General features: G+C 39.6%; 1 protein-coding gene across 1 annotated transcript in view; it reads right to left on the reverse strand.

Annotated features, from left to right (window-relative positions):
- LOC127621416 (F-box/LRR-repeat protein 17-like) overlaps positions 1-27,854 on the reverse strand; it is a 331,319-nt gene that overhangs the window by 298,017 nt on the left and 5,448 nt on the right. The window contains exons 3-5 of the mRNA XM_052094995.1: positions 20,867-20,989; positions 20,440-20,697; positions 17,009-17,140 (exon numbers count right to left, since the gene is read on the reverse strand). Of these exons, the coding sequence (XP_051950955.1) occupies positions 17,009-17,140; positions 20,440-20,697; positions 20,867-20,989 (513 nt within the window). The remainder of the gene's footprint in view (positions 1-17,008; positions 17,141-20,439; positions 20,698-20,866; positions 20,990-27,854) is intronic.

The raw sequence follows: 27,854 nt of genomic DNA on the forward strand, positions 1-27,854 counted from the left end.
ACAAAATTACATATTGTTAGATTTCTCTGAACACAAGACTTTATTTATCTTGTCATTTTGCTTCTCAAGTAAACGTGAATGTCTTGATTTTTGCATTGCATCCTAGTTTAATATGCAGAGACGACGGAGTCAGCCAAACACTGTGATCCTGTGGCGCTTCAGAAACATTGTTTTGTTCCATCAATGGCGGACTGGGGCGTGTCCAGGACAGCTGTTTGAAAACATGTTGCATTTTCATTCAGCTTTAAAGCACAGCTATTACAAACTAAAGCGAAACACTCACTAGCTAGTTGAGCATCCTGACCCAATGGCATTGTCCAATCAGGTACTTCCATAATTACATTGTGTGTCCTCAATTGTTCTTTCGGCAATGTGGTTCAAGGGCCGTTTGAGGTCAGAAAAGAACGGCGCTCTCTGTATGACTGGTACGTCATCTTACTCTCTGTGTGGCTGTTAATTACCCCATCTAAGTGCACCATTAATCGATTAGACATCTTGGTGCAATATCTCATATCAGCTGCTACGCTCCTGAATGTTGCTCAAGGAAATATGAGGCCTTTTTCCTCAGTGTGACTTGCTTTACGGTTTAGTTTGTCGAGTCACTCTTCCATCCGAAAGTTTTCCAAATGACATCGAGTGACAGCCAACGTCCCATTGAAAGTCACTGAAATACTGACACACACGTGCAGCATTCGTAGCGTCAACATCTAACAATATTGCCATTTTATGCAACGGTTAAATCTGTTTACTGCTTAATTCTACCGTCTGTGCCAGGTCATGTTTATCTGGAAACTGAGTGTTCGTCTCGATGAGTCCATCTTGTGTTGAGAAACGTTGGGTCCGATCGGCGTGACCTCGCTGACATCACTGTCTCGTTACCGCAGCGCTGGCTGCCCAGGTGTCTGTCATACCTTTATTAACCACATCGACCCGGCGCTCTTATTAAATCAAGTCATTATTCCTCCTATCGAGCGCCGCTAATGAGCTGCAGCGGCCTTGAAGGGAGGGTGAGAAAGAGACTTTGGTTTCTTTGCTTAAATGTAAACAAACTGCACTCAAAACCAACGAAGAATGAGGGAAAAATGCTGAACGTGATAAAAAAAACGGATGATTTCATCATATCAGTGGTTCTCAACTGGTGGGTCTCCGGGTCTGTTCTGATCAAGAAATCATTTTGATTCACTAATCAATCATTCGGACCAATTTGTGAACCGTTTTGGCCTATACACTGACTCTAAGATCACTCTTTGGACTGTGATGAAAACTGACTGACCCATGAGAAAAAGAGTCGCTGCAGCTGCTCAATCCGGCACGTTGGTGGCGCTACTCAACCGGCAAAGCACTGGCATTGGACGTGCAGCTCATACACCCACCCCGAAAATGTCATATTTAAAAATAAATAGTTGCATGAACACTTTGCATTGCAAACATAACCCCGGTCTATTTTTGAATGTCTCCTTATGTTTTGGCTTAATGCACATTATTTAATGTACATATTATATTCTCAGGGCGTAAACAATAGCAGCGAGGTTCGGCAGGTGAGTTGCACTAAGCTCGTAGTAAAATATCCAATAAAAAGAGTTGTTGCATGCAATGTTTTAGACAAACGAATCCCGAGTTCCCCAGTTGTGAAGAGACGCGAGTATTAAACATGGCAGAGAAGAGTAGTTCCTGTAGTGAATGTATTTTCCTTAATGCTGTTTTTGGCCATAAATGGGACCATAAACATGAATATATCAGTAACAATTTTATGCATATTGTAACAAAAATGTCATTATTACCAGCAAGCTGACTAACATGTGTAACGGCGTCAAAATCAGAGTTCCCTGGCGTCCTCCTTTTTCTATTCCCTTTGACAACTAAACACTTGAACAGGTGTACTCATAATTACTTCAGAAGTGGGATCATTCTGATGGTAGGAGACGGCAGATTTAGAAGACCCAGTCAGAGAAACACAGATCCAAAGGTGTCTTTCTGTGACATCAGAGATTGATAGAGGACCCTGATGGCCAACACACTACAAAACCTGACAGGTAATGTAAACACAGCTGACGAATCGCTGGAGCGACGGCCATCCGTCAGCACTAATGAAGCCAAATGATCAGGGCAGCTCAGAGTAGAACAGAATAAGGACAGAGAGCACAACGTTTGATGAATGGATGAGAGAGAGATTAATATTGTCTGAGAGTGAGATAGAAATGGGTTTAAAGGTGTATTCCCTGTTCAATACAAGTTAAGATCAATCCACAGCAACCGTGGCATAATTACCAAAAACAAATGATTTAAAGTTGTCCCTTTTCTAGCTCAGATGGGACAAACACAAATTAGGTGTTGGTTGAAAGTTTAGAAGCTCTACTTTCTAATGCATGTAAACATTATGAACAAAACAAGTGCTTTGAAATTTGCCGACAAATCAGATGAGCTCCATTTTAATTATTTATTTAAAAAAGTTGCAATCAGTAAAAACATCAAACTGATCAAATAGTCATGTGTCATATCTTGTTGGAAAGCTCTCGAAGAGTAAAATACAACCAGACTATTTGCTTTACTCACAGACAAAACTACAGCGAGTAACAGCTAAATATATGTCTTTGACAATTATGATGGTGTTGCTTATATGCCGCATTTTCACTTATAACTTCATGAAACATAAACAGAACATACAATATCACATATCGTTATTTAGAGTCAGTGATTATCTTTCAATCGAGTCCACACACAAGATAATCAGATGTATAGATCATTAGATAATCCACATGAAGCACAATGTTACATATGACCACCAGGAGATGGCGCCAAATACACGACACAGACTCAATGATGACTCAAATGACACAGAATGAAACTCATTCTGTGAAATCTCATGACTAAAATCATGTCTGCATGCTATGCAAACCTTTAGTCATTGTTGTGTTTGCATGTGTAATTAGTTCTTATGTACAATTATTATCTTTTATTAGTTTTGAGAGGCTTTTGATCAATTATATTTGCAATGCTATAACTTTTGATTGCTTTGTCGTATCAACACAACTTTCTCGGACACAGTTGACATGATTAGGAACTAATCAAAAAATGTTCGGAGCCACCTTATTTACATCTAGAGATATATAATATCAAATAAAAAAAAAATAAGAAAGAAAATGTTTGGCTCAATTTAATTTAATTGTTTTTTTTATTATTATTATTATTTTTCAGCAGTTTCCAAGGCTGAGAGTCTATCAATATTTATCATAAACATTTTTGAAAATGTTTCTTTACAATGATGCCTCCTTGTTTTTGTTTTATTTATTTTTATTTTATCAATTTTGGGTATGCCACTGAAACGCCTTCAGAGCTTAAAGGGTTAAAAACAAAAAGCACAAATTTAGGTTACAGTGAGACCTTTAAAATACAGTAGAACTGAATGTGGCCAATTTTTGGAAAGTTTAAACAGAAATGTGAAGCTTATATTTTTATAAAAGCACATATTAATTTTTCTGTTAAAACGCTTGTATTATTTGAGCTTTAGTTGTTAAAATTGTCATTTTTACGGCTTCAAGGTTTGTTGAACTTGCATCGTCATGGCAACGAAGTCATAAAATTGGATATAACTTTACACAGATGCGGTTAAACACGCTAAAATCATGTCAACACACATATTGGTTATGTCTTGTGGCTACATTTTAAAAAGTGAGCAGACACTTTGGATAAAAGCGTCTGCCAAATGCATAAATGTAAATGTAACCTCACACTGACCATTTATCATTCACTATCATGCATGAGTTGAGCAGTATGACCAAAACATTATATCACAGTGTACGTCATTTTATATCATGGTAACCGTGTTTACATCGTTACATTTACTGTAAAACACAGTAAATCTCACTTTCAATTTCGCTCAAGTTAAACGTCCCAAAACAACTACGAATGACGCTGATGATGTCATTTTATCCAGCCATAAGTGGGTGAAACCACTTCCTGTTCATCCTAGCAACCAAAGAGAGCCACTCGGTGCAGTTTAGCAGGATCACAACCAACATGAAAGACAAACGCAACATAAACATGCATGAATATTCAGGTTTGTTCAAGTCTGCTTTCAGCATACGTGCGTCCTCTCTCAGCCCATTCAATTACAGAACGGGAAGGAAGTTATTCTTTATGATACTCCTTACGACGTACGGCAGGCAAGCTGCAGTGAATACAGACCTCACTTACCCACAACAAACCCTCTCAAATAAAGTTTTACATATAATATATGTCCTCTGTACCATGCTTGAATTGTGTCATGTGCACAAAAGCATGCATAGATATGTAAAAGGCCTCAAAAGAATGTTACTGAAAAGAACGAGACACAAGTAGAGTTACACTTTAGTCATATTGGTAAATCAGGTATCTTGCAAAACAATGAGTCATTTTTCCATTTGCAAAATCTCCAGAACAATGAAGTGCATTTAAAAGCCCTCACATCCTGGTTTAATTTGAGCCTGTCCACCATGACAACACTTGAAGTCAAATAACACTCTTAGAGCGCCTCCTACAGGCCACATTAACACATCCAGGAACAAACGACAGTCTTGGGTTAAACATCATTTAGCATCTTAAAATAACATGCATAAATGTGTAACTATAAAGTGAATAAATGTCAATAATCAGAAATGAAGTGTTTTTTTATATTAAAAAAACAAACGGTTCCCTTATATGTTTTCTTAGTGGAGACCATTGTCTAAAAATATTTCCATTTTCAAAATAATTTATTATTTAAAAAATAAAAACTCATGTTTGTTTGTCAATTATCTCAAGAATCAGTGACCTGTGAAAAATTTGACTCAATATTCAAAAGTAAAAATAAACCCTATAACGCCGGTATTGCACAGAAAAGGCTCGCAGGCGTTATCACACTCAAATCATGTTAACGCGTATTGAAATGGTGAGTATTTTACAAATAATGAACTAGCTCATTCACTTCCATTGTAAGGACGAGTTGAAATTAATTTTTGTGGTAATCAACAGGCCAAAAACAGACTGAGCTTTAATTTGCATTAAACCCGGAAAATGTCTTTCCAATTCAAACTACACCCAAACGTTCACACAGGATGCATTGTTGCATTTAAAACTTGATCCCTTGCTCCCTATTTAGTGAATGACTTAAAGGAGGAGACCTATTATGCCCCTTTTACAGTATGTAATATAAGTCTCAGGTGTCCCCAGAATGTGTCTGTGAAGTTTCAGCTCATAATACCCCACGGATCATTTATTATATCATGTTATAAACGCCGGAAACGGTGGAATCAAAAACACACTGATTTTGTGTGTGTCTCTTTAAATGCAAATGAGCTGCTGCTGCTCCCCGCCCCCTTTCCGGAAGAGGGCTGTGCCTTTACAGCTCGTGCTTCTGTTACTATAGCAACAACAAATCAGAACCGATATGACTGACAGCGTAAATACCGGAGTTCATGCTGGACAGGGAAGAGAAACCGGCCCAGGATTTTACAAAGCAACTGCCCTAAAGTTGAGCGGGGGTGTTCGCTGTCCTTTTCTGCATAACGCGGCACCGTTTTGTGGTCCGTTCTGCATAATGCGACGGCTCATTTTAGCTTATCGCCGCCCATTCGGCACGTTTTGTGGCCGACCCACCGGCCCACTCGGTTCTCCCGATGGCCAGTCTGCCCCTGATCGGCCCCAAAGTGCGTCGTCCCACCGGGATAATGCCCGGTATGCCAGATTACCAGTCCAGCTTCTCCACTGCGTCTTCAGTGGCTATGATGTTGGGAGTACATGAAGACTCTTATGAACATTATGAGACATTATTCTTCACTGTATCTGCTCCAGGACTGTGTGTAGATCATTCAGGGGAGGAGCTATGATAATAGGGCGGAGACCGTCACCAATCGTGGGCGTGGCCTGCACTAACGTGACGTCACTTTAGAGCACAAATGAAAACCGCTCAAGAGAAATATAAGAGGAGTGAATGAAACTAGAAACTCTAATCTTTTGACTCAAATAGGTTTCAATGTAAAAACTCAATAAGCTTTCTTACCAGGAGGCCTGGAAAGCTCAGCGACGACGCTGACTATCACACCTGGAGTCGTGAGTTTGAATCCAGGGCGTGCTGAGTGACTCCAGTCAGGCCTCCTTAGCAACCAAATTGGCCTGGTTGCTAGGGAGAGTAGGGTCACATGGGGTAACATCGTCGTGGTCACTATAATGTGGTTCTCGCTCTCGGTGGGGCGTGTGGCGAGTTGTGCGTGGATGCCGCGTAGAATAGCGCTACGTCTCCACGGTAACGCGCTCAACAAGTCACGTGAGGAGATGCACGGATTGACGGTCTCAGACGCGGAGGCAACTGAGATTCTCCTCCTCAACGATTTGCATTTTTTGGGTGAAATATCCCTTTAAGATGCCTCCGAACTAACTGAGCCAAACCTTTGATTACATCCTCAAATAAAGCTCAATGTTGACATTTCCTGGCTTCATTTTGGGGTCTAATTTCTATTCTATATCACCCGCGTTGATAACAGTAAGACGACTTTAAATGTCCTTGCTGGAGAGTTGCTTTGATAAGAAAAGCAGCTGCTGTAAAACTGATGTAAATTAGGATCATCCCATTCTTTCCCACGAGAGCAATGGAAACAGCTCCCAGCGCCTCAAACCGCACATGGCGAATGAATATAATACTACACTCCAGAGAAACATACACTCATAGATTACAGATCTGTGGGTAAAAATCCACCTCACAGACAACTGCAGTATGAAAACACACATGGAGACACTCCTAAAGGCCAAGAGCTCGTTCCTCACGCAACCTCACGACACACGGGAACCTTTTCAGGGTCTCTTTTTGTCCAGCAGGGATTTTAAAGGTGTAATCCCACACAAGGAGCTTTAAGAACGCCCCACCGACTCTCATATCAAACAAGCAGACGTGACATTTAAAAAGCACACCGCTCCTTTCTGCGGCTTTCTTGCTCTCGACTAGCCGACAGCCAAAGCTGTCGATATCAATCAGTCTCGCACCATCAAGTTGTGAAAGGCGGCGCTCACATCGTCGATGAAAGCGATTACTTCCTCTTAAAAAGTGATCAAAACTCCAAAAAGAGTCTTGATGGCATGAGAGAGTTGAAAGCGTTTCTCTGTATCGATCGGTAACGGTCAAAGCGGCTGTTCCGGGTTTGTGATTAACAGGGAAAGAAAACGCAACATTTCTATTTCCTGACATCCAAAGGCGAGCAAACAGGCAGCTGAAGCAATTTGAGGAGCAGAAAATGTACGAAGCTTTCAGCTTAGTCACAGTTCACCCAAAAATGAACATTCCGTCATTATTTACACACCCTCATGTGGTTCTAAACCATGTGGTTCCGGTCACATGAGGAATGGTGCTGCCAAACGACAAAACTCAAAAGAATAAAAGTTTCACCAAAGCAGTGTCGGGGAAGCTACTTTAAATAATACAAGTAACAAGCTACTAAATACTCAAACTACAGTCAAGATACGCTTTTAAAAATGTAGCTGGCTATCTTACAAATCACCAACAAAATATAGCTAACTGAAGCCATTTAAATATTTGTAAATATTACAAAGTTATTTAGTGCATCATTTATGTGAACTATTTCGTTTGCATGAACTGAAGTAATAAGTGAAATAAGGGAATCGTTCTATTGTAAAGAGTTACATTGACCCGATTCGCTAAATAAAAATGGACAATGTTGCTTACTTTGTATTTAGTTAACGAAGTTGTGTCGCTACTTTTAATCAGTTCAACGCCGGGGCACTTTTGGGCTGCTGCCTGCAATATACACCATTTACACATACTGTGGACTAATTGCTACAGAAGCCCTGGACCATCATCACGGTGAAAAAATAATAATAAATAAATAAATAAATAAATAAATAATAATAATAATATGTGAAAAAAAAAATAGAAGAAACATTGAGACAAATACATTTTTTTAAGTAGAAAACTTTCTTTTTGGGGGGTGGGGGGGGGTTGTATTTTTTTTTTTTGTGGAAAATATATGTTTTCATATGTTTTTTTGGGTGATTTGCATATTATTTTGGAGCTTGACAATGGTTGTCAAGCTCCAAAATAATATGCAAATCACCCAAAATAATATGCAAATCACCCAAAAAAACATATGAAAAAAATTCCAGAGTTGTCAAGCTCCAAAATAATATGCAAATCACCCCCCCCAAAAAATATGAAAATTCTTTCCTCTAAAATGTGTAATTTTTTTCTAAATTGTTTTCCCCTTAATTTTTTTTTTTTTTAATATTTCTTTTTAAATATTTTTATTTTTTTTTTTTTTATTTCTCTCCAACATTTTTCTCTCGGTTTTTTTTCCTCTCATTTTCTTATTTTTTTACATTTTCTTAAAAAAAAGATAAATAAATACTTATTTTGGGTTCCATGGAAGAAAGTCATCCAGGTTTGGAACAAAATGAGGGTGAGTAAATAATAACATAATTTTTCATTGCTTTTATCTCAGGCATAGAACACAACAGAACACAGTTTCACTGTTCTGCATGGAGTCAGGAAGTTCATGACGTTTCTCTTTTTGGACGTCTTATGAGAAAAGCAGGCACCGTTTTGTCTAAGCACTTGTAGGGAATCAGAGCACGCTCAATTCAGTGCAGGGAGCAGCTTCTATTTAAATGTAATTACAGGATGATTTTTGTGGCACATTTCCAGAGAGCAATATCACCCGCAATCTCGAAAGCATCTGAAACTGCATCTGAAATTGACAGCAGTCATTAACTGCTCCGCTCTCATTTCAAAAGCTCAATTTGATGTCAAGACGTGTCAAATTAAATTTGTATTCAAATACTGTATTTTTAGCACCCTGTTATTTCTTATTCCTTCGACCAGGGTCAAAAATTAACCAGGCTTTGAGGGAAAAATATGACTGTAAAGCATAAAAAATTGCCATCACTGGATTCAGTATAGATTTGTCCCTCTACAAACACTTTAGTGAGCTGCAGCGGTCCGATATGCGTATTCACCGTCACTAGTAGAGCTAATATGAAGTGATATTCACATGAAGAAAATACTCCAACAAAATTTAAACCATTACGTTAAAATCTATGACGGAAGATCATGTATTCAAATGTATTCTAGAACGTATTTTTTGATATCTTGTTTATTATTTACAGCTACTTTGCACTTTATGGTGCTTTAATTGTCTAATTAACATTACCAGCCATAATTGCTCAGATCGGCAATTTAGGTTAATTGCACAATTGTTACCAGGATGCTCACTTGCTCCCAATTTAGTGCATAACTTAACCTCCAGTGTGCTGTCTGTCTGCACTGGTCTCAGAACAGTTATAGGAGAGCTATAGGATGCTCCCTTGCTCCCTATTTAGTGCATGACTTAACCTCCAGTGTGCGGTCTGTCTGCACTGGTCTCAGAACAGTTATAGGAGAGCTATAGGATGCTCCCTTGCTCCCTATTTAGTGCATAACTTAACCTCCAGTGTGCTGTCTGTCTGCACTGGTCTCAGAACAGTTAAAGAGAGCTATAGGATGCTCACTTGCTCCCTATTTAGTGCATGACTTAACCTCCAGTGTGCTGTCTGTCTGCACTGGTCTCAGAACAGTTATAGAGAGCTATAGGATGCACCCTTGCTCCCTATTTAGTGCATGACTTAACCTCCAGTGTGCTGTCTGTCTGCACTGGTCTCAGAACAGTTATAGGAGAGCTATAGGATGCTCCCTTGCTCCCTATTTAGTGCATGACTTAACCTCCAGTGTGCTGTCTGTCTGCACTGGTCTCAGAACAGTTATTGGAGAGCTATAGGATGCTCCCTTGCTCCCTATTTAGTGCATAACTTAACCTCCAGTGTGCTGTCTGTCTGCACTGGTCTCAGAACAGTTAAAGAGAGCTATAGGATGCTCACTTGCTCCCTATTTAGTGCATGACTTAACCTCCAGTGTGCTGTCTGTCTGCACTGGTCTCAGAACAGTTATAGAGAGCTATAGGATGCACCCTTGCTCTCTATTTAGTGCATGACTTAACCTCCAGTGTGCTGTCTGTCTGCACTGGTCTCAGAACAGTTATAGGAGAGCTATAGGATGCTCACTTGCTCCCTATTTAGTGCATGACTTAACCTCCAGTGTGCTGTCTGTCTGCACTGGTCACAGAACAGTTATAGGAGAGCTATAGGATGCTCACTTGCTCCCTATTTAGTGCATGACTTAACCTCCAGTGTGCTGTCTGTCTGCACTGATCTCAGAACAGATATAGAGAGCTATAGGATGCACCCTTGCTCCCTATTTAGTGCATGACTTAACCTCCAGTGTGCTGTCTGTCTGCACTGATCTCAGAACAGTTATAGGAGAGATATATGATGCTCACTTGCTCCCTATTTAGTGCATGACTTAACCTCCAGTGTGCTGTCTGTCTGCACTGGTCTCAGAACAGTTAAAGAGAGCTATAGGATGCTCCCTTGCTCCCTATTTAGTGCATGACTTAACCTCCAGTGTGCTATCTGTCTGCACTGGTCTCAGAACAGTTATAGGAGAACTATAGGATGCTCCCTTGCTCCCTATTTAGTGCATGACTTAACCTCCAGTGTGCTGCCTGTCTGCACTGGTCTCAGAACAGTTTGAAATGCACCTTATTTTCAACATAACTCCATATAAAGCCTCTGAAAGACACATTTATCAGATTAACTAACACGTTTTTTCTTTTTCTTTTGAGGGAATCCATAGAAATCCCAAAATCCACATATGTGGACATCACGTTTATCAGGGCGCTGACACACAAAACATTTAGCTACTTTTAAAAGTGGCATATCAAACGAAACTAGAGATTCTCCTCTTTACAACCAAACAGGTTTCAATTCAAAAACATAAACGGATTTCTTACTAGAGGCACTTATGTTGGCTCTGCGTCCATAGAAGCGCTTCAAGACAAATCAAGGACATGTTGTTGTGTCACGTGACTCGATGCACCATAAATGTAATCCTTAAATGACAGTCTAGAGTCTTGAGAACAGTATTCAGTCTGTATAAATTAATTACAATTACACGCTGCATATAGGGAAGCCAAAATGCAACGTCCACGCTTGTGGACGTGGGGTTGCATGAGGTTAAGGGGCAATTTTTAACAGATCTAACCCTAAAATCGCAAGACTGCTGTAAAAGCTGTGTTAATTGTAAGTGCATGTTAACTATTTTGTTAACAAATGCAACCTTATTGTAAAGTATTAGTGTGTTTTAATATTGTTCAAAGAAAGACAATCCCTCATAATGGAAAGTGCATTTTGACTCTGCTTCAAAAAGCCAAATAAATCTAGAAAGTGACACTTGATATTTAATACAAACATACTGTCAGCCCATTCAACATCCTGTAAAAGCAATGCTGCTGACACTGCAATTAGAGGCAAATTGAGGGCACTCGTAATCTATTTTGGGTCATCAACAATAGCTAATCAAATGTGAGTGATCTGACCACATGTGCATGTCTCTTAAGACGACATCAAGACTGGGAAATTAAAATCTTGAGCTTCAAGCGAGGGGCAGATCGTCGAGTCACCTTCTCATGCAAAATTAACATTACATTAAATATATAACTCCTATGAACTGTCCAATCTTGGTGTTTTATATTTATAGCGATTGAGTAAAAAAATGCAAAAGCAAAACAGCAATTTATCAGGTGATGCATACTCGAATCATTATTTTATGAGGCATGTGGGCCAAAAAGATCACACCTAATCTGATGACCAATCCAGGTAAATCCACGGGTGCACATCAGTTCTCCTGCCAAATTTCAGAAACTTCACAGGCTGAATTAAAAAAATAAAAATAAACACTTTTTAAAAGCCGAAAACTTTGTCTGAAGAAAGATAGACATAAATGACGATGATGAATATTTTCTGGATAATCCATTATTTTGCGGGTCAAAAATAAAATGGTTCGCCTGTGGTTTTGGAGCAAAGCTACAAGTAAAATCAATAACAATAGAAAGGCGTCAGCATCATTATTTTATTGTTACACAAAGATAGGTTGGTCTATTACTAAAACCAGTTGACTTCAGCACCCCTTGTTGCATTATAAGCCAACGGTGAGAGTCCAAAAATGCAAAAAAGCACTTTTATTTTGTCATTTTCCAAAGTTTGAGTGCCTATAACTCCAGAAGTATTAAAGCAATCTTAATATCCTTTTATATTCTGGTTCAGAACAAACTTTACTCTATGTATGTTCATTTGTAAGGCTCTAAGTGGTTTAATCCCAGAGATATGGAGCTCTCAATGTGGCTCCATGTGTAAAAAAAAAAAAAAAGACATTTTAACCATTTTCAATAGTCGAACACCAAAAATGGGTAACATGGTATTTGTCTAAAGGTCCGAAGTACACAAAAAACTTCTTTATTCACATATAAACAATGTAAAAATATCCATTTGTGTCCAAAAATGCACTATTATTAAGAAAAAGCCACATGTAGCTCTTCAGTTAGTGCTCTGAAATGCATTATTAGGGGTCCAAACAATAAAGGTGCAGAACGCTACTGTATTATTAACGCTATACTCTATCATTATAATTTGTCCACATCATAAACCATACATTACAGGATTAGGAGTAGCTTGTAACTTGACAAACTACAGTTCCAAAGTAGCTTCACCAACCAGATATTCTGATTCGATCAAAGATTAAACTCTAAAGTGACGTTCCTACGACTCCCGCGGTCTTGCATTTCTATTGAGGAACAATTTGAAGCCATTTGAAACTGTGAGCAGAGGGGCACAGATGGAGTCTCGACTCCCACAATCTCGCTTTCGCTGACGTCAAGTGCAGTTCAGCAGTTCAGAACTGACAAGGAGACAAGTGGGCCAATTTAAGAGCGGGGGCTCTTTAGCGGAGTGAACCTGGACTTAGAACTACAGATTTGATTTGGAGACCATCACGAGTCGGGTAATTGGCCTAACGCGCTGCTTAATTGCTTTTAGTTCTCAGGCTACTCGGCCATAAATTGCATGGGCAAGAGGACGGGATACTCCGTAAATCTGAATGTAGGTGAAAATCAGATTTATCCACACGACCCCTGAGGCCGGATATCGTTCCAATCGCAATTGGGTCATTAAAAGTGCAGGCCATCTGCATTGGGAGGAAGCTCGGCACTAACTGTAGGATATATAACGCTGGGCTCTGCAAATATATATTAGAGGAGGACAGATATTCAGCCACAGTGTTTCTTTGACATGTTTTGGAGCCTGAAATGAATGTACTTAAATGTACTAATTCCATCGCTGCTTTGATTCTCAATGACTGACATGTTTATCTGCATTCGTATAAATGTGACATTTCTTACAGTCTTGATGGGAAAGTTCACAAAAGTCGTGTTGTTCAATCTATGGTTAAAGAATAAAAAGCAGTGTTGAGAAGGCACCTTTAAAACTGCTTTAAGTGGTTAAACTACATTCAAGCTACTCTTTAAAATATATATATATATTTAGCAACAGGGCTCTACGCCAACCTTTATTTTCAGGAGTGAAATCTTTATATTCTAAAGACTGCTTAGTGTCACATCACAACATACATATGCATAAGCAACCCATGTTGTTGTAACTCTATATGACTTTCTTTCTTGTTCTGAACACAAAGGGAGAAATTGTGCATAAATGATGTGTTCAGTGATGTCATACAATGGCAGTTTATGGTGACCACCTCTTCAAGCTTCAAAAGAACACAAAAGTATCATTCAGAAGTCTAATTAATTATTCATGAGACTCATGATTGTTATTAAAGTAGACGATAAGATTTGATGAGAAAGAAACTGAAATTGAGGAATTGATGCATTTCTATGCCCAGCCTTTTTTTACTCAAACAGAAACATAGAGGACGCTACAGTCACACTGTGTCCCGATGGATAAACACACTGAAATCGAATGTGTTATTTAGTGGAAATGTTCACTGACCGTTGATCTGTGTGTGTTCATGATAGGACACAAGAGCGACAGTTCATGCCGCCCCCTCACGACATTGGGGCGTTCAAGCGAAAATCGTTGTGTTTATCTAAAAACGGGTCCTCCGCAGTGATAGTGACAACAGAACACAACACAACTGCACATGAGTTTCATTCTGTGTCATTTGAGTCATCATTGAGTCTGTGTCGTGTATTTGGCGCCATCTCCTGGTGGCCATATGTAACATTGTGCTTCATGTGGATTATCTAATGATCTATACATCTGATTATCTTGTGCAACACAAACATAATTGTCAAAGACATATGCTTAGCTATTACTCCCTATATTTTGTCAGTGAGATAATCAAATATGCTGGTTGTATTCTACCCTTCGGCCGTTTTCCAAAAAACATTTTGATGAGTTTGATGTTTTTACTGATTGCAATAGTGGTAAACCCTTTTAAGGTCCCGCCGCTTAAAGGGTAAATATACAGTACGCTTAACTACACATAAATAAAAGTAAAACAAATAGTGATAAACAGCAGGAATTAACTAAATATATCTTATAAGTCAATCGTTTATGTGAACTAGTTTTCACGAACCAGAATTCCCAATGCTAAATATGAGGGAATTGTTTATTGCTACCGGTTCATTTACATGAACTGACGGAAATAACTGATTTTAAATCACTTAAATATTTGGTTTTCCAAGATTCACTGATAATCTTCTCCACCGCCGTAACACTCAAATCAGAACAAAACATGCCCTTTAACATCCAACCTGTGCCATATTAGATTAGCAAGCTATGGTGGAGGGGAAGATTTTCAGTGAATAAAGACTGTCCACTCACAAACCATCATATGACTTCTGAAGACTTGAACTATAGCACATATGGACAACTTTTAACGTATGGTTTGGAACCTGACCGACTTGGTCACTATGAACGTTTAAGGAAAAAAGCTGCTTGAATAAATCTATTTTTGTGCTCCACAAAAGAAGTCAGACAAGGTGGGTAAATGATGACAAAATTGTCTTTCCAGCATATATTGATAGCTAAAAAAAAGCCTCCGTAGGCCGAGCAACTCTGAAACGCAGCGACCGCACAGAAATGACTTCCAGCTTTTTAATTATTCAATTATCTGTGCCAGGAGGAGCAGCGATGAGGCCAGGAAGAGCGGGCCCATCTACGGATCAGCGCTATTCATCAGTGATTGGAAGAGACAGACGCGGGATCATTTTACTCCATTAGCAGGCCAAGGGGTGGAGGACAGCTCCATGGGCCTTTATTGTAAATGAGTCCCACAATTGTGCGATCTGTCACAGAAAACATTTGAGCCGGCGCGAGAGAGAGAGGATTCAGATGTCACGGGCAGACGGAACGGTGCCTCGCTTCCGTCTCAATAGGGGACGGCAATATCTCTCTCTCGGGGAGAAAAACATAGTTATGGTTTCAGAGTCGACGATGATACAGACGGCACGAGCTGTGGGAACGACAGTCAAATTTCAGTGAAAACGTGTGTAATCCTCACATGAAGTGGATGCCAAAGAATGCATTAGAGTCCTCTGTGACGAGCTCTACGATAGCCGTTAGCGCACGGAGCATTTTAACACGTGTGTTGTGTTTGTGCTTTCATTTGCAAATGTATCACAACAATTATATTCAGTTGATAAAACCATAAAAAATGTGTTGTTAAATGTGTTGTTAAATGTGTTGTTAAATGTGTTGTATATCGTTGGAAAGGTCTCAGTTTGTAGATGTGTTTCACTCAGAGGTCAAACTGCAGTGAGTTTAACTGTATGAAACTCTCACAGACACACATGAATATAATAAACAGGAGTGTGTTTTTATCACGTTATTACTTCCTGAAACATTCATATAACACAGACAATGACCTATAGTAACTTACAGCAGAATATCCCGATTCAAACGAGCCCAAACACGACAAAATATGATGAAGAGATGATGTGTGTGTGTGTGCGGGTGTAAGTATGTGTGTGTGTTTATGTGTGTGAGGGTGTGTAAGTGTGCATGAGGGTGTGAACATGGAAAGACGATGCACAAAAGGGTGCTCAACACACATTGTGTGTGAGTGTGTGTGTGTGTGTGTGTGTCTGCGTGTGTGAGTGTGTGCATGTGTGTGCGGGTGTAAGTATGTGTGTGTGTTTATGTGTGTGAGGGTGTGTAAGTGTGCATGAGGGTGTGAACATGGAAAGACGATGCACAAAAGGGTGCTCAACACACATTGTGTGTGAGTGTGTGTGTGTGTGTGTAAGGGTGTACGTGTGCATGAGGGTGTGTGTGTGTGTGTGTGTGAGGGTGTACGTGTGCATGAGGGTGTGTGTGTGTGTGTGTGTAAGGGTGTGTGTGTAAGGGTGTACGAGTGCATGAGGGTGTGTGTGTGTGTGTGTGTGTGTGTGTGTGTGTGTGTGTGTGTGTGTGTGTAAGGGTGTAAGTGTGCATGAGGGGGTGTGTGTGTGTGTGTGTGCGCGCACGTCTGAAGTCTGTGTGTGCACAAACACTCATCCACATACAGTATGTGTTGATCTAAATGATTGTGATGCTCCGGGACACTAAATATTTCTGTATTTTGTAGTCTAATCCATTCATTTACAATAGGCGGCCATATTTGACCAAGAACACAAGTGTAACAAAGTGAAATAAAAACAAAAGTCAATAATCACCTGTCAATAATCACACATCTGGAAAAGCCAGGACAGACGTCTGATCTAAAGCATGCCCAACAAAGCAGCACTTTACAGACATATAGACAAAATAAATCCCCTGATAAAGTCAAACTAACAGTTATGATTTCAATAATTCAGTTTCACCTCTTATCCTGCTCGTGTTTATTTAAATGAACCTCCAAAGCTCTATAGCGACGCTCTTCTTCACACTGAAACAGTGTATCATTAGAGATCAAACACTGCCCTCTGCTGGATTTACACACACATTCACAGAGCAAACATGAAATCAGTCGGCTCCATCAACACATTCTTAAACATCTGCCTGTTTGTTTTGGTACCTTTGTCGGTTTCTAGTGATCACAGAGGGAGGAAACGCTCCAGAAAGGCTACCTGTGATGTCACGTGAGGTTTTAAACGTGTTTCTGGTCATTGAAAGCACCTACCAGTTTGTTCTCCTGCATGTAGATTCTCTGTAGTTTGGTGCAGCCCTGCGCCAGCGCCACCAGACCGTCATCACTGATGCTGTAGCACTGGCCGAAATGCACGTCCTTCAGTTCTTTACAATGTTCACCCAACTGCACAAAACACACAAACCACATGTTCAGTTAAGGCCATTTGATTGGTTAATTCGGTTCCCAAACGGGTCTGAATGATTCGGTTCTCACTCAGTGACTCAATGAGCCGTTCGATGGGGTTCTCCAGTGACATTATTTACTCAACCTAATATTACTCCAAACCCAGACACTATATACATAAATAATATAACTATAGAACTAAATACTTGGATACATTATAACATGATTATATTATAATAACTGATTAAATACTATTCAATTATAATATAATAATATACAGTACATACACACAACATAAATACCACATTATATATTATACTATCTTACATATTGTACATACAGTGAGGAAAATAAGTATTTGAACACCCTGCTATTTTGCAAGTTCTCCCACTTGGAAATCATGGAGGGGTCTGAAATTGTCATCGTAGGTGCATGTCCACTGTGAGAGACATAATCTAAAAAAAAAAATCCAGAAATCACAATATATGATTTTTTTAACTATTTATTTGTATGATACAGCTGCAAATAAGTATTTGAACACCTGTCTATCAGCTAGAATTCTGACCCTCAAAGACCTGTTAGTCTGCCTTTAAAATGTCCACCTCCACTCCATTTATTATCCTAAATTACATGCACCTGTTTGAGGTCGTTAGCTGCATAAAGACACCTGTCCACCCCATACAATCAGTAAGAATCCAACTACTAACATGGCCAAGACCAAAGAGCTGTCCAAAGACACTAGAGACAAAATTGTACACCTCCACAAGGCTGGAAAGGGCTACGGGAAATTGCCAAGCAGCTTGGTGAAAAAAGGTCCACTGTTGGAGCAATCATTAGAAAATGGAAGAAGCTAAACATGACTGTCAATCTCCCTCGGACTGGGGCTCCATGCAAGATCTCACCTCGTGGGGTCTCAATGATCCTAAGAAAGGTGAGAAATCAGCCCAGAACTACACGGTAGGAGCTGGTCAATGACCTGAAAAGAGCTGGGACCACCGCTTCCAAGGTTACTGTTGGTAATACACTAAGACGCCATGGTTTGAAATCATGCATGGCACGGAAGGTTCCCCTGCTTAAACCAGCACATGTCAAGGCCCGTCTTAAGTTTGCCAATGACCATTTGGATGATCCAGAGGAGTCATGGGAGAAAGTCATGTGGTCAGATGAGACCAAAATAGAACTTTTTGGTCATAATTCCACTAACCGTGATTGGAGGAAGAAGAATGATGAGTACCATCCCAAGAACACCATCCCTACTGTGAAGCATGGGGGTGGTAGCATCATGCTTTGGGGGTGTTTTTCTGCACATGGGACAGGGCTGACTGCACTGTATTAAGGAGAGGATGACCGGGGCCATGTATTGCGAGATTTTGGGGAACAACCTCCTTCCCTCAGTTAGAGCATTGAAGATGGGTCGAGGCTGGGTCTTCCAACATGACAATGACCCAAGCACACAGCCAGGATAACCAAGGAGTGGCTCTGTAAGAAGCATATCAAGGTTCTGGCGTGGCCTAGCCAGTCTCCAGACCTAAACCCAATAGAGAATCTTTGGAGGGAGCTCAAACTCCGTGTTTCTAAGCTGACAGCCCAGAAACCTGACTGATCTAGAGAAGATCTGTGTGGAGGAGTGGGCCAAAATCCCTCCTGCAGTGTGTGCAAACCTGGTGAAAAACTACAGGAAACGCTTGACCTCTGTAATTGCAAACAAAGGCTACTGTACCAAATATTAACATTGATTTTCTCAGGTGTTCAAATACTTATTTGCAGCTGTATCATACAAATAAATAGTTAAAAAAATCATACATTGTGATTTCTGGATTTTTTTTTTAGATTATGTCTCTCACAGTGGACATGCACCTACTGATGACAATTTCAGACCCCTCCATGATTTCTAAGTGGGAGAACTTGCAAAATAGCAGGGTGTTCAAATACTTATTTTCCTCACTGTATATACATAAAATATATAAGATAGTATAATATATATGATCTATATATATATATATATAGATCACAAATATTATATATTATACTATCTTATATATTGTATATATATTATAAAGTACATATTTATAATATATATATATATATATATATAGAACATAAATACTACATTATATTATACTAAATTACATTTCGTATATATATTAAAAAGAACATATTTAAATATATAGAGAGAACAAATACTATATTATATATTTTACTATATTACATATTGTATATATGATTTGAAGTGTATATATATATATATATATATTCACACTGTATATAAAATATACATATAGCATATAAATAATATATTAATATATATGTACTATATATAGAGAGAACAAATACTATTTTATACATTACACTATATTACACATATATATATATATATATATATATATATATATATATATATATATATATATATATATATATATATATACACACACAAACACGGTATTTAAATATGTACTTTATAATATATATATACACAATAAGTATAATATATAATATAGTATTTATGTTCTAGATATTATAGATAGGACATAAATACAATATTATATATATATAGTATGAAGTACATATATATTTTCACACTGTATATTAATAATATACATGTACAATTAATGAAATATTAATTATACAATTATTATGAAGTCAGTATCACTTTCAAATCATTGATGAGCCAAGTATGCTCTAAATATGTAAATATTGCGACTACATAAATATATATAAATGTATATACTGTATAGATTTTTTTTTATAATATTATGTACAAATAAAAATGAAGTCATTATCAAATCATAACATGAAGTTTGCAGAAAATATGTAAATATGGCGAATACGGCACATGTTTTGGAGCTTGACCACAGTCACTATTCACTTCATTGAGTGGAACAAGAAACGTTTTGAGACGAGTTTGTACATTTTTCTCTTTTGTGCCCCACGGAAGAACCATACAGGTTTCTGAGTCATACAGGTTTGGCATTAAGGTGAGTAAATAATGTCAGCATTTTAATTTTTGAGTGAACTATTCCTTTAAGAAGCGCACAAGTTGTACTGGACCACTTTTATGATAACTTTCTGGTGCTTTTGCATCCTTTTGGAAGCTTAAAAGCATCAGTCGCCATTCAATGTAACAGCATGGAAGAGAGCGACCAGTACATTCTTTGCAATTCCTCCTTTTGTTTTAGAAAGGTTTGGTTAACAAACTCTTCAATAAACACACGCAAGGACCGGTGACACCCCTTCCAGTTCTGCACAAGTGTCCAAAACATTAAAAGCTGTGTAATTGCACGTTACGAGCAGCTCACCAGTTTTAGAGCGTGATCTGTGAGCTTGTCCTGGTTGCCCACGTGAACTTTCTGCAAAAGCGGGCAGTGAAGAGCCACCGTACAGAGCGACACATCGCTGAGCTGTTTACAGCGGTACGCCGTGTATTTAATCAGGCCCGGACAGTTAGAAGCCAGAGAGAAAACGCCGTGATCCTGAACGTTTCGACAATCAGAGATGTTGATCTCCGTGACGTTCTGTCTCCTCGATGCGATCTTCACCAGGAGATCGTCTTTAACCTGCAAGATCAGGACATATTGACGCCATTAAACTAATGGCCATTTCATTTATTCTTTATTTAGCATACATAATAATACATATATTTGTTTTTAAAAACGACTGGATTTTGCTGATGCAATAATGTGTTGGAAGAAAGCCGATAAAATAAACAACAACAACAACACAAACCTGCTGGAGGCCGCTGAAGTCGATCTGTTTCCAGAATTGGAAGTCTAAGCAGAGGTCACGCCAGTACTTACACACCAGAGATGCTCCCAGACATCGCTCCTTCACGGACAGGTGAGAAAACACCTGCAAACACATTGCAAACATCTCACAAACACGAGTTTTATTATCGGTCCAGAACAGGAAAGTGCCGTTTTGTGTCATGGCTGTGTTCAGATTGGGCGGTAAATACTCTATACTTGGTGTAAATACTATGATGTCAAAGACAGCACAAAGGCAAAAAATACAAGTCCAAATTTTTTAGAGCCTTCCAATTAACCCTTATGTTGTGTTCCGGTCATTTTGACCAGTGAGTGAGGGGACAATGGAGCGGGAGGTTGGTCGGAGAATCGGGGCAGCGGGGGCGGTATTGCACTCGCTCTATCGCACCTTTGTCACGAAAAGAGAGCCGGAAGGCAAAGCTCTCGATCCACCGGTCAATTTTCGTTCCTACCCTCACCTATGGTCATGAAGGTTGGGTCATGACCGAAAGAACTAGGTCGCGAGTACAAGCGGCCGAAATGGGCTTCCTCAGAAGGGTGGCGGGCTTCTCCCTTAGAGATAGGGTGAGGAGCTCAGTCATCCGTGAGGAGCTTGGAGTAGAGCCGCTGCTCCTTTGCGTCGAAAGGAGTCAGTTGAGGTGGTTTGGGCATCTGGTAAGGATGCCCCCTGGCGCCTCCCTAGGAAGGTGTTTCAGGCATGTCCAGCTGGGAGGAGGTCTCGGGGAAGACCCAGGATTAGGTGGAGAGATTACATCTCCACACTGGCCTGGGAACACCTCGGGGTCCCCCAGTCAGAGCTGGAGCAGCTGCCCCCGCGACCCGACTTCGGATAAGCGGTTGAAGATGGATGGATGGTATCGGAAAAAACAAAATATAAAAAAATTTGCCATTTTTATATACACATATACATATATATATATATATATGACACACACACACACACACACACACAGTGGATTAGCGTTGTCAAAAATACCGGTACTAAGTCGGTACTCAAACAAAAAATGATCTACGATACCATGCAGAGTCGGGAAGTTTTCGAACGCCCACAACATGAAAAAAAATGACAACAAGCAAAGCTCAGAAGTCCCAGAGTCTCAAACTGAATCTTGTCGAAAAGAAAAGTGGGAAAAGCCAGGTTTGGAAATTGGAAACATCATAGATCATAATTTGTAAACGCTGCATTCGCAATTTTCTGCCTAAAGGAGGGAACACATCAAACTTAATAAAGCACCTGAAAGACAGCCACCCGGATTTATTCAAGCAAATAAAGCAGGCGAGTTTAAAAGCATATTATCATTTGCATTAGGGCTGAAACTATTCAAAAATACAAAATTGACGAGAAAAATGTTCGTTGTCTAATAGCCGTTTGATCGCATTTAACGTAAAATGAAATCACAATAAACTGTAACGATGACGAGTGAGAGCAGCAGTTCAGAATTACACAGATCAGTCCAGATGCACTCGAAACTTTTCCCGTTTATTTTATGTAGATCCCAAAGTATTAGGGAATGATTAAAGTACATTCAGAAGCATGTACCGTTGTGGAATAAGCAGAGCCGGAACGCTTTAAAGGAAACATCCCAGAATTACATCTTAAATGCAGTAAAATTGCTTTATTAAAGTTCAAATAATACAGCAGCAGGTCATGTTAATAACTATAAACTCAGAAACGGGTATTTCTCTGTGTGGTCGGTGCCTCTTCTATAAGTTGCGTGAATGTCCCGATCTAAGGAGGAGAGATTGAAACTGCACCGGCTGAGAGAGACTCTGCCTCGGGGACACTCATCCCTCGAGCGCACACGCTTAATGCAGCTTAATTAGAACTTATTTAATCATAATATCTATATATATATATATATGTCCATATGCTTTTCTTATCATGAAGAAAAATGGCAAAATGCAGCTTTATTAATACGAGAGCACTTCTTTGCACATTAGTTTGGAAATAGTTTTTTATTAATTCTATTGTATGCTTGTTTATTTAGGTTTTTTTTTTTAGTACTTAGTAAAAATTTTAATTAAGTTGCAAAAGTTGAAGCAAATCTTATAAAAGTGTTCAAAAATACCTTAAGCATACATTGTTCAGTTTTGTTATAAGTAAAAAATATTATATTTAACTTAAAGTGTTGCTCAATGGCATATTTCTGTTCTTAATTCTGCTGCGGATGTTTTGTAGACTTTGTTATTAAAAGTGTGTTGCTTAGTAACCTGTTTTTGTGTTTTGCTTTGGTACCGAAAATGGTACCGACTACTGACATTTTGGTACCGTGACAACACTACTGTGGATATAAAAAGTCTACACACCTCTATTAAAATTCCAGGTTCTTGTGATGTAAAGGAATGAGACAAAGATAAATCAAATCAGAACGTTTTCCACCTTTAATGTGACCTATAACGTGAATATAATCTGGTTGCATAAGTGTGCACACCCTTAAACTAATACTTTGTTGAAGCACCTTTTGATTTGATAACAGCACTCAGTCTTTTTGGGTAGGAGTCGATTAGCATGGCACATCTTGACGTGGCAATATTTGCCCACTCTTCTGTGCAAAAGCACTCCAAATCCGTAAGATTGCAAGGACATCTCCTGTGCACAGCCCTGTTCATTTCACCCCACAGATGTTCAATTGGACTCAGGTCTTTCCAAAACGTTAATCTTCTTCTGGTGAAGCCATGCTTTTCTGGATTTGGATGTGTGCTTTGGGTTGTTGTCGTGCTGAAAGGTGAACATCCTCTTCAGCTTTCTAACAGATGAAGGTTTAGTGCCAAAATTGCCCGGTATCTGGTTCATAATTCCCTCCACCCTGACAAAGGCCCCGGTTCCAGCTGAACAAAAACAACCCCAAAGCATGATGCTGCCACCACCGTGCTTCACTGTGGGTATGGTGTATTTTGGGTGATGTGCAGTGTTGTTTTTGCACCACACATACCTTTTGGAATTATGGCCAAAAATTTCAACCTTGGTTTAATCAGACCATAACACATTTTCCCACGTGCTTTTGGGAGACTTGATGTTTGTTTTTGCAAACTTCAGCCCGGCTTGGATGTTTTTCTTTGTAAGAAATGGCTTCAGTCTTGCCACCCTACCCCATAGCCCATTCATATGAAGAATACGGGAGATTGTTGTCACATGTAGCACACAGCCAGTACTTGCCAGAAATTCCTGCAGTTCCTTTACTGTTGCTGTAGGCCTCTTGGAAGCCTCCGTGACCTGTTTCCTTCTCGTCTTTTCATCCATTTTGGAGGGATGTCCAGTTCTTGGTAATGTCTCTGTTGTGCCATATTTTCTCCACTTGATGACGACTGTCTTCACTGTGTTCCATGGTATATCTTATGCTTTGGAAATTCTTATGTACCCTTCTCCTGACTGATATCTTTCAACAATGAGATCCCTCTGATGCTTTGGAAGCTCTCTGCGGACCATGGCTTTTGCTCTGAGATGCAACTAAGGGAAATCCTACTAAAACAGCTGAACTTTATTTGTGATTAATCACTCTAAATGATGGCAGGTGTGTAATGACTTCTATTTAACATGCGTTTGAATGCGATTGGTTCATTCTGAAGAGGGTGTGCACACTTACGCAACCAGGTTATTGTAAGATTTTTTAAATGGGTCACATTAAAAGTGGAAAAAGTTCTGACATGATTTATCTTTGTCTCATTCTTTTACATCACAAAAACCTGCATTTTATCAGGGGTGTGTAGACTTTTTATATCCACTGTATATTTGGCTTTATTTCACATTTGTTACACTTGTGTTATCGGTCAAAAATGACCGGCTATTGGAAATGAATAGATTAGACTACAAAATACAGAAATATTAAGTGTTCAGGAGCATCACAGATTAAGATGAGCACAAACTGTATGTGGATGTGTGTTTGTGCACACACGGTCCTTCAGACATGTGCACACACACACACACACACACACACACACACACACACAGTATGTGGATGTTTGTTTGTGCACACACACTCTTCAGACATGTGCGCGCACACACACACACGCGCAAGCACACACACCACACATACACAACACGTACAGACACACACACAGACAACACATACACACAAAACACACACACACACACACACACGCACAACACTCACACAACACACACAGACACACACAAAACACATACACAACACAACACATACACACACACACACACACACACACACGATCTCTTCATCATATTTTGTCGTGTTTGGGCTCGTTTGAATCGAGATATTCTGCTGTAAGTTACTATAGGTCATTGTCTGTGTTATATGAATGTTTCAGGAAGTAATAACGTGATAAAAACACTCTCCTGTTTATTATATTCATGTGTGTCTGTGAGAGTTTCATACAGTTAAACTCACTGCAGTGTGACCTCTGAGTGAAACACATCTACAAACTGAGACCTTTCCAACGATATACAACACATTTAACAACACATTGTTTATGGTTTTATCAACTGAATATAATTGTTGTGATAACAAATGAATGCATGTAAAGTCCAGATTCTAAACTTTATAATGACACCTATTGTGTTCAGATCAGGCAAGAAGTTATTCATTTATTATTTAATCATTATATATATTTTATTTAGTTTACAGCAGAGAGTGAACCCCACTAGCCCATATAAGCTCAGTTCAATTAAACTTTCTATCAATTAAAATAATAATATATATATATATATTTAAATATGTTAAAAAAAATTAGTACATATCCTGTAATAATTAGCTACTAAAAAAAGAAGTTGATAAAAATTCTAATGCAGCATATTGGGATAATATATGCAATATGAAATATTTAAAAACATACATTTATAAATCTTAGTGGGTTGGCCATTTTTGACCGGAAACACAACATGTGCTAGCACAAAATGAACACAACACAAGGGTTAAGAGTTGCAAGTATTGAAGTTCCTCTGAGGATTTGACGCAAGAGTGGGCTTCACCACGAATGTACACAACATGCAAAAGCCAAACTGAACAGACACGCTCAAGTCTTGGATTAAGGAAAGATAAAGTTACAGAAGATAGTTACAGACATTAATCATTTAATACCACTAGTATCCACAAATACCTGCTGCTGATTAAAAAAAAACTATAAAGCCATTTACAAACATGCTGAACCATAGATTTGATTATTAAACTGGAACACTTGATTGGGTCAATGACAGGCGGTTAAATATTTTAGTCTAATGAGCAACTGAATAAAGCACAGGAATGCATTAACACGTCCTGTGTGAACGCCCCCTCAATCGTTAGCAAACTTATTGCACGCCTTCTTTTTTATGGATGGGATGCAATAAAACGCAGAAAATCAGACTGATCAGGTGTCAGATTATATCAGCCAACTTCCAATCTAAATATCATTAAAAAAACATATCATAATATAATATAATTCTATCAGATTATGGATGTAGTTAAAAATAATTCAAAATCAATTCCAGGGTCAAATATTGCCTCCAAATAATGAAAAAAACGTCATAGTTTATTTCCGCGTGTCGATCCAAACCCGTATGATTTTCTTTCTTATGCAGAACACAAAAGGAGATGTTTTAATTCATTTCAGGGAGTAAAGAGTGCAATCATCGTGGAGAGTGCCTCACTTTAAAGCTTTAAAAAATGACCCGAAAGTGTCATAATAGCAGTCAACAGTAGTAAGAGTTAAACTGAAAAATTTAATTTTGGGTTATTTGTTACCAAAACCTACCGAACGTCTTAAGACTTTAAATATGATGCACATGTACTACTGTGACAGGGCGGAGGGCGGGTCGTGATTATACACACCCGGTCCCTTATCAGGCTAACCAAGCCTCCAAGTGGGATAAAGACTGACTGCGGATGGTGCGACAGAGAGAGAGCGTTTACGGGCAGCTGTCCGACACCTTTGTGTGTTTGTCTTTTTTGTTTAGTTAAACTATTATTTACACTGTCAAGCCAGTTCTCGCCTCCTCCTTTCCTTTAATCCCTTTACACTGGTGACAAAATCTGGGAAAAAGGAGGGATACGCCGTAGTGGAGTTCTCGCCGCAACCATCCACCCCAACGGCCATCTGCCGGGGGACAGAGGAGCCTGGAAGCGGAGGAACGGCCGCAGTCCGTGAGGGGCTCCTAGCTGACCGCCTGGAGCGGTCAAGGCCACTGCCAGGGGCGGGGGGATACCCCTACCAGCCGCTAAACGCAGCAGGGAGGGGCTCTTGGCTGACCGCCTGGAGCAGGAGAACCACTGTCAGGGGCGGGGGAGATCTCTCCTGTTCCCCGAGAATGCGGCGGGTGTTCCGTCCGCCAAGAGCTGGAAGACTGCCTCCGATCCGCCCATAGAGGCGCAGCTTTCGTCCATTAGAGGGTGGAGGAGTGGCTAAGGCCAAGCTACGGCTTATCGGAGAACCGGCGAGTAAGTGTTTTTTTATCCTCTCTCTCTCTCCCACTGCTGCTCACTCGGTGTTGTCCTTTTCCCTCTCTTTAACATTTTAGTGTTTCTTTAATTGTTGGAGGTACTACACAGTTACCTCCTATTTTAATCATTATTGTTTCCCTCCCCCTGTCCCCTCCCAGATTCAGGTAGATAGGGATGACCTCCTGGCAGATGGGGCACGCTCTTCCCCCAGGGAGAGAGGGGGAGGGGGGGTGGGTGTACGTCATGCCGGGGGCTAAACGGCCTGAGAGAATGAGGGAGGAACGCGACACGGCGGAGGGTCGTGATTCCGCACACCCGGCCCCTAATCAGGCTAATCAAGCCTCCGAGAGGGATAAAGACCGATTGCGGATAATGGTGCGACAGAGAGAGAGAGAGATATTTTATGGACAGCTGTCCGACACATTTGTGTGTTTGTCTTTGTTTAAGTTAATCATTAAAATATTATTTATGTCGTCAAGCCGGTTCTCGCCGTCTCCTTTCCATTAATACCTTTACTAAACTTTTTTAACCTTTAAAGTGTGGCTCTATCCACCATCA

This window comes from Xyrauchen texanus, chromosome 27 (assembly GCF_025860055.1).
Source record: "Xyrauchen texanus isolate HMW12.3.18 chromosome 27, RBS_HiC_50CHRs, whole genome shotgun sequence".
Lineage (NCBI taxonomy): Eukaryota > Metazoa > Chordata > Actinopteri > Cypriniformes > Catostomidae > Xyrauchen > Xyrauchen texanus.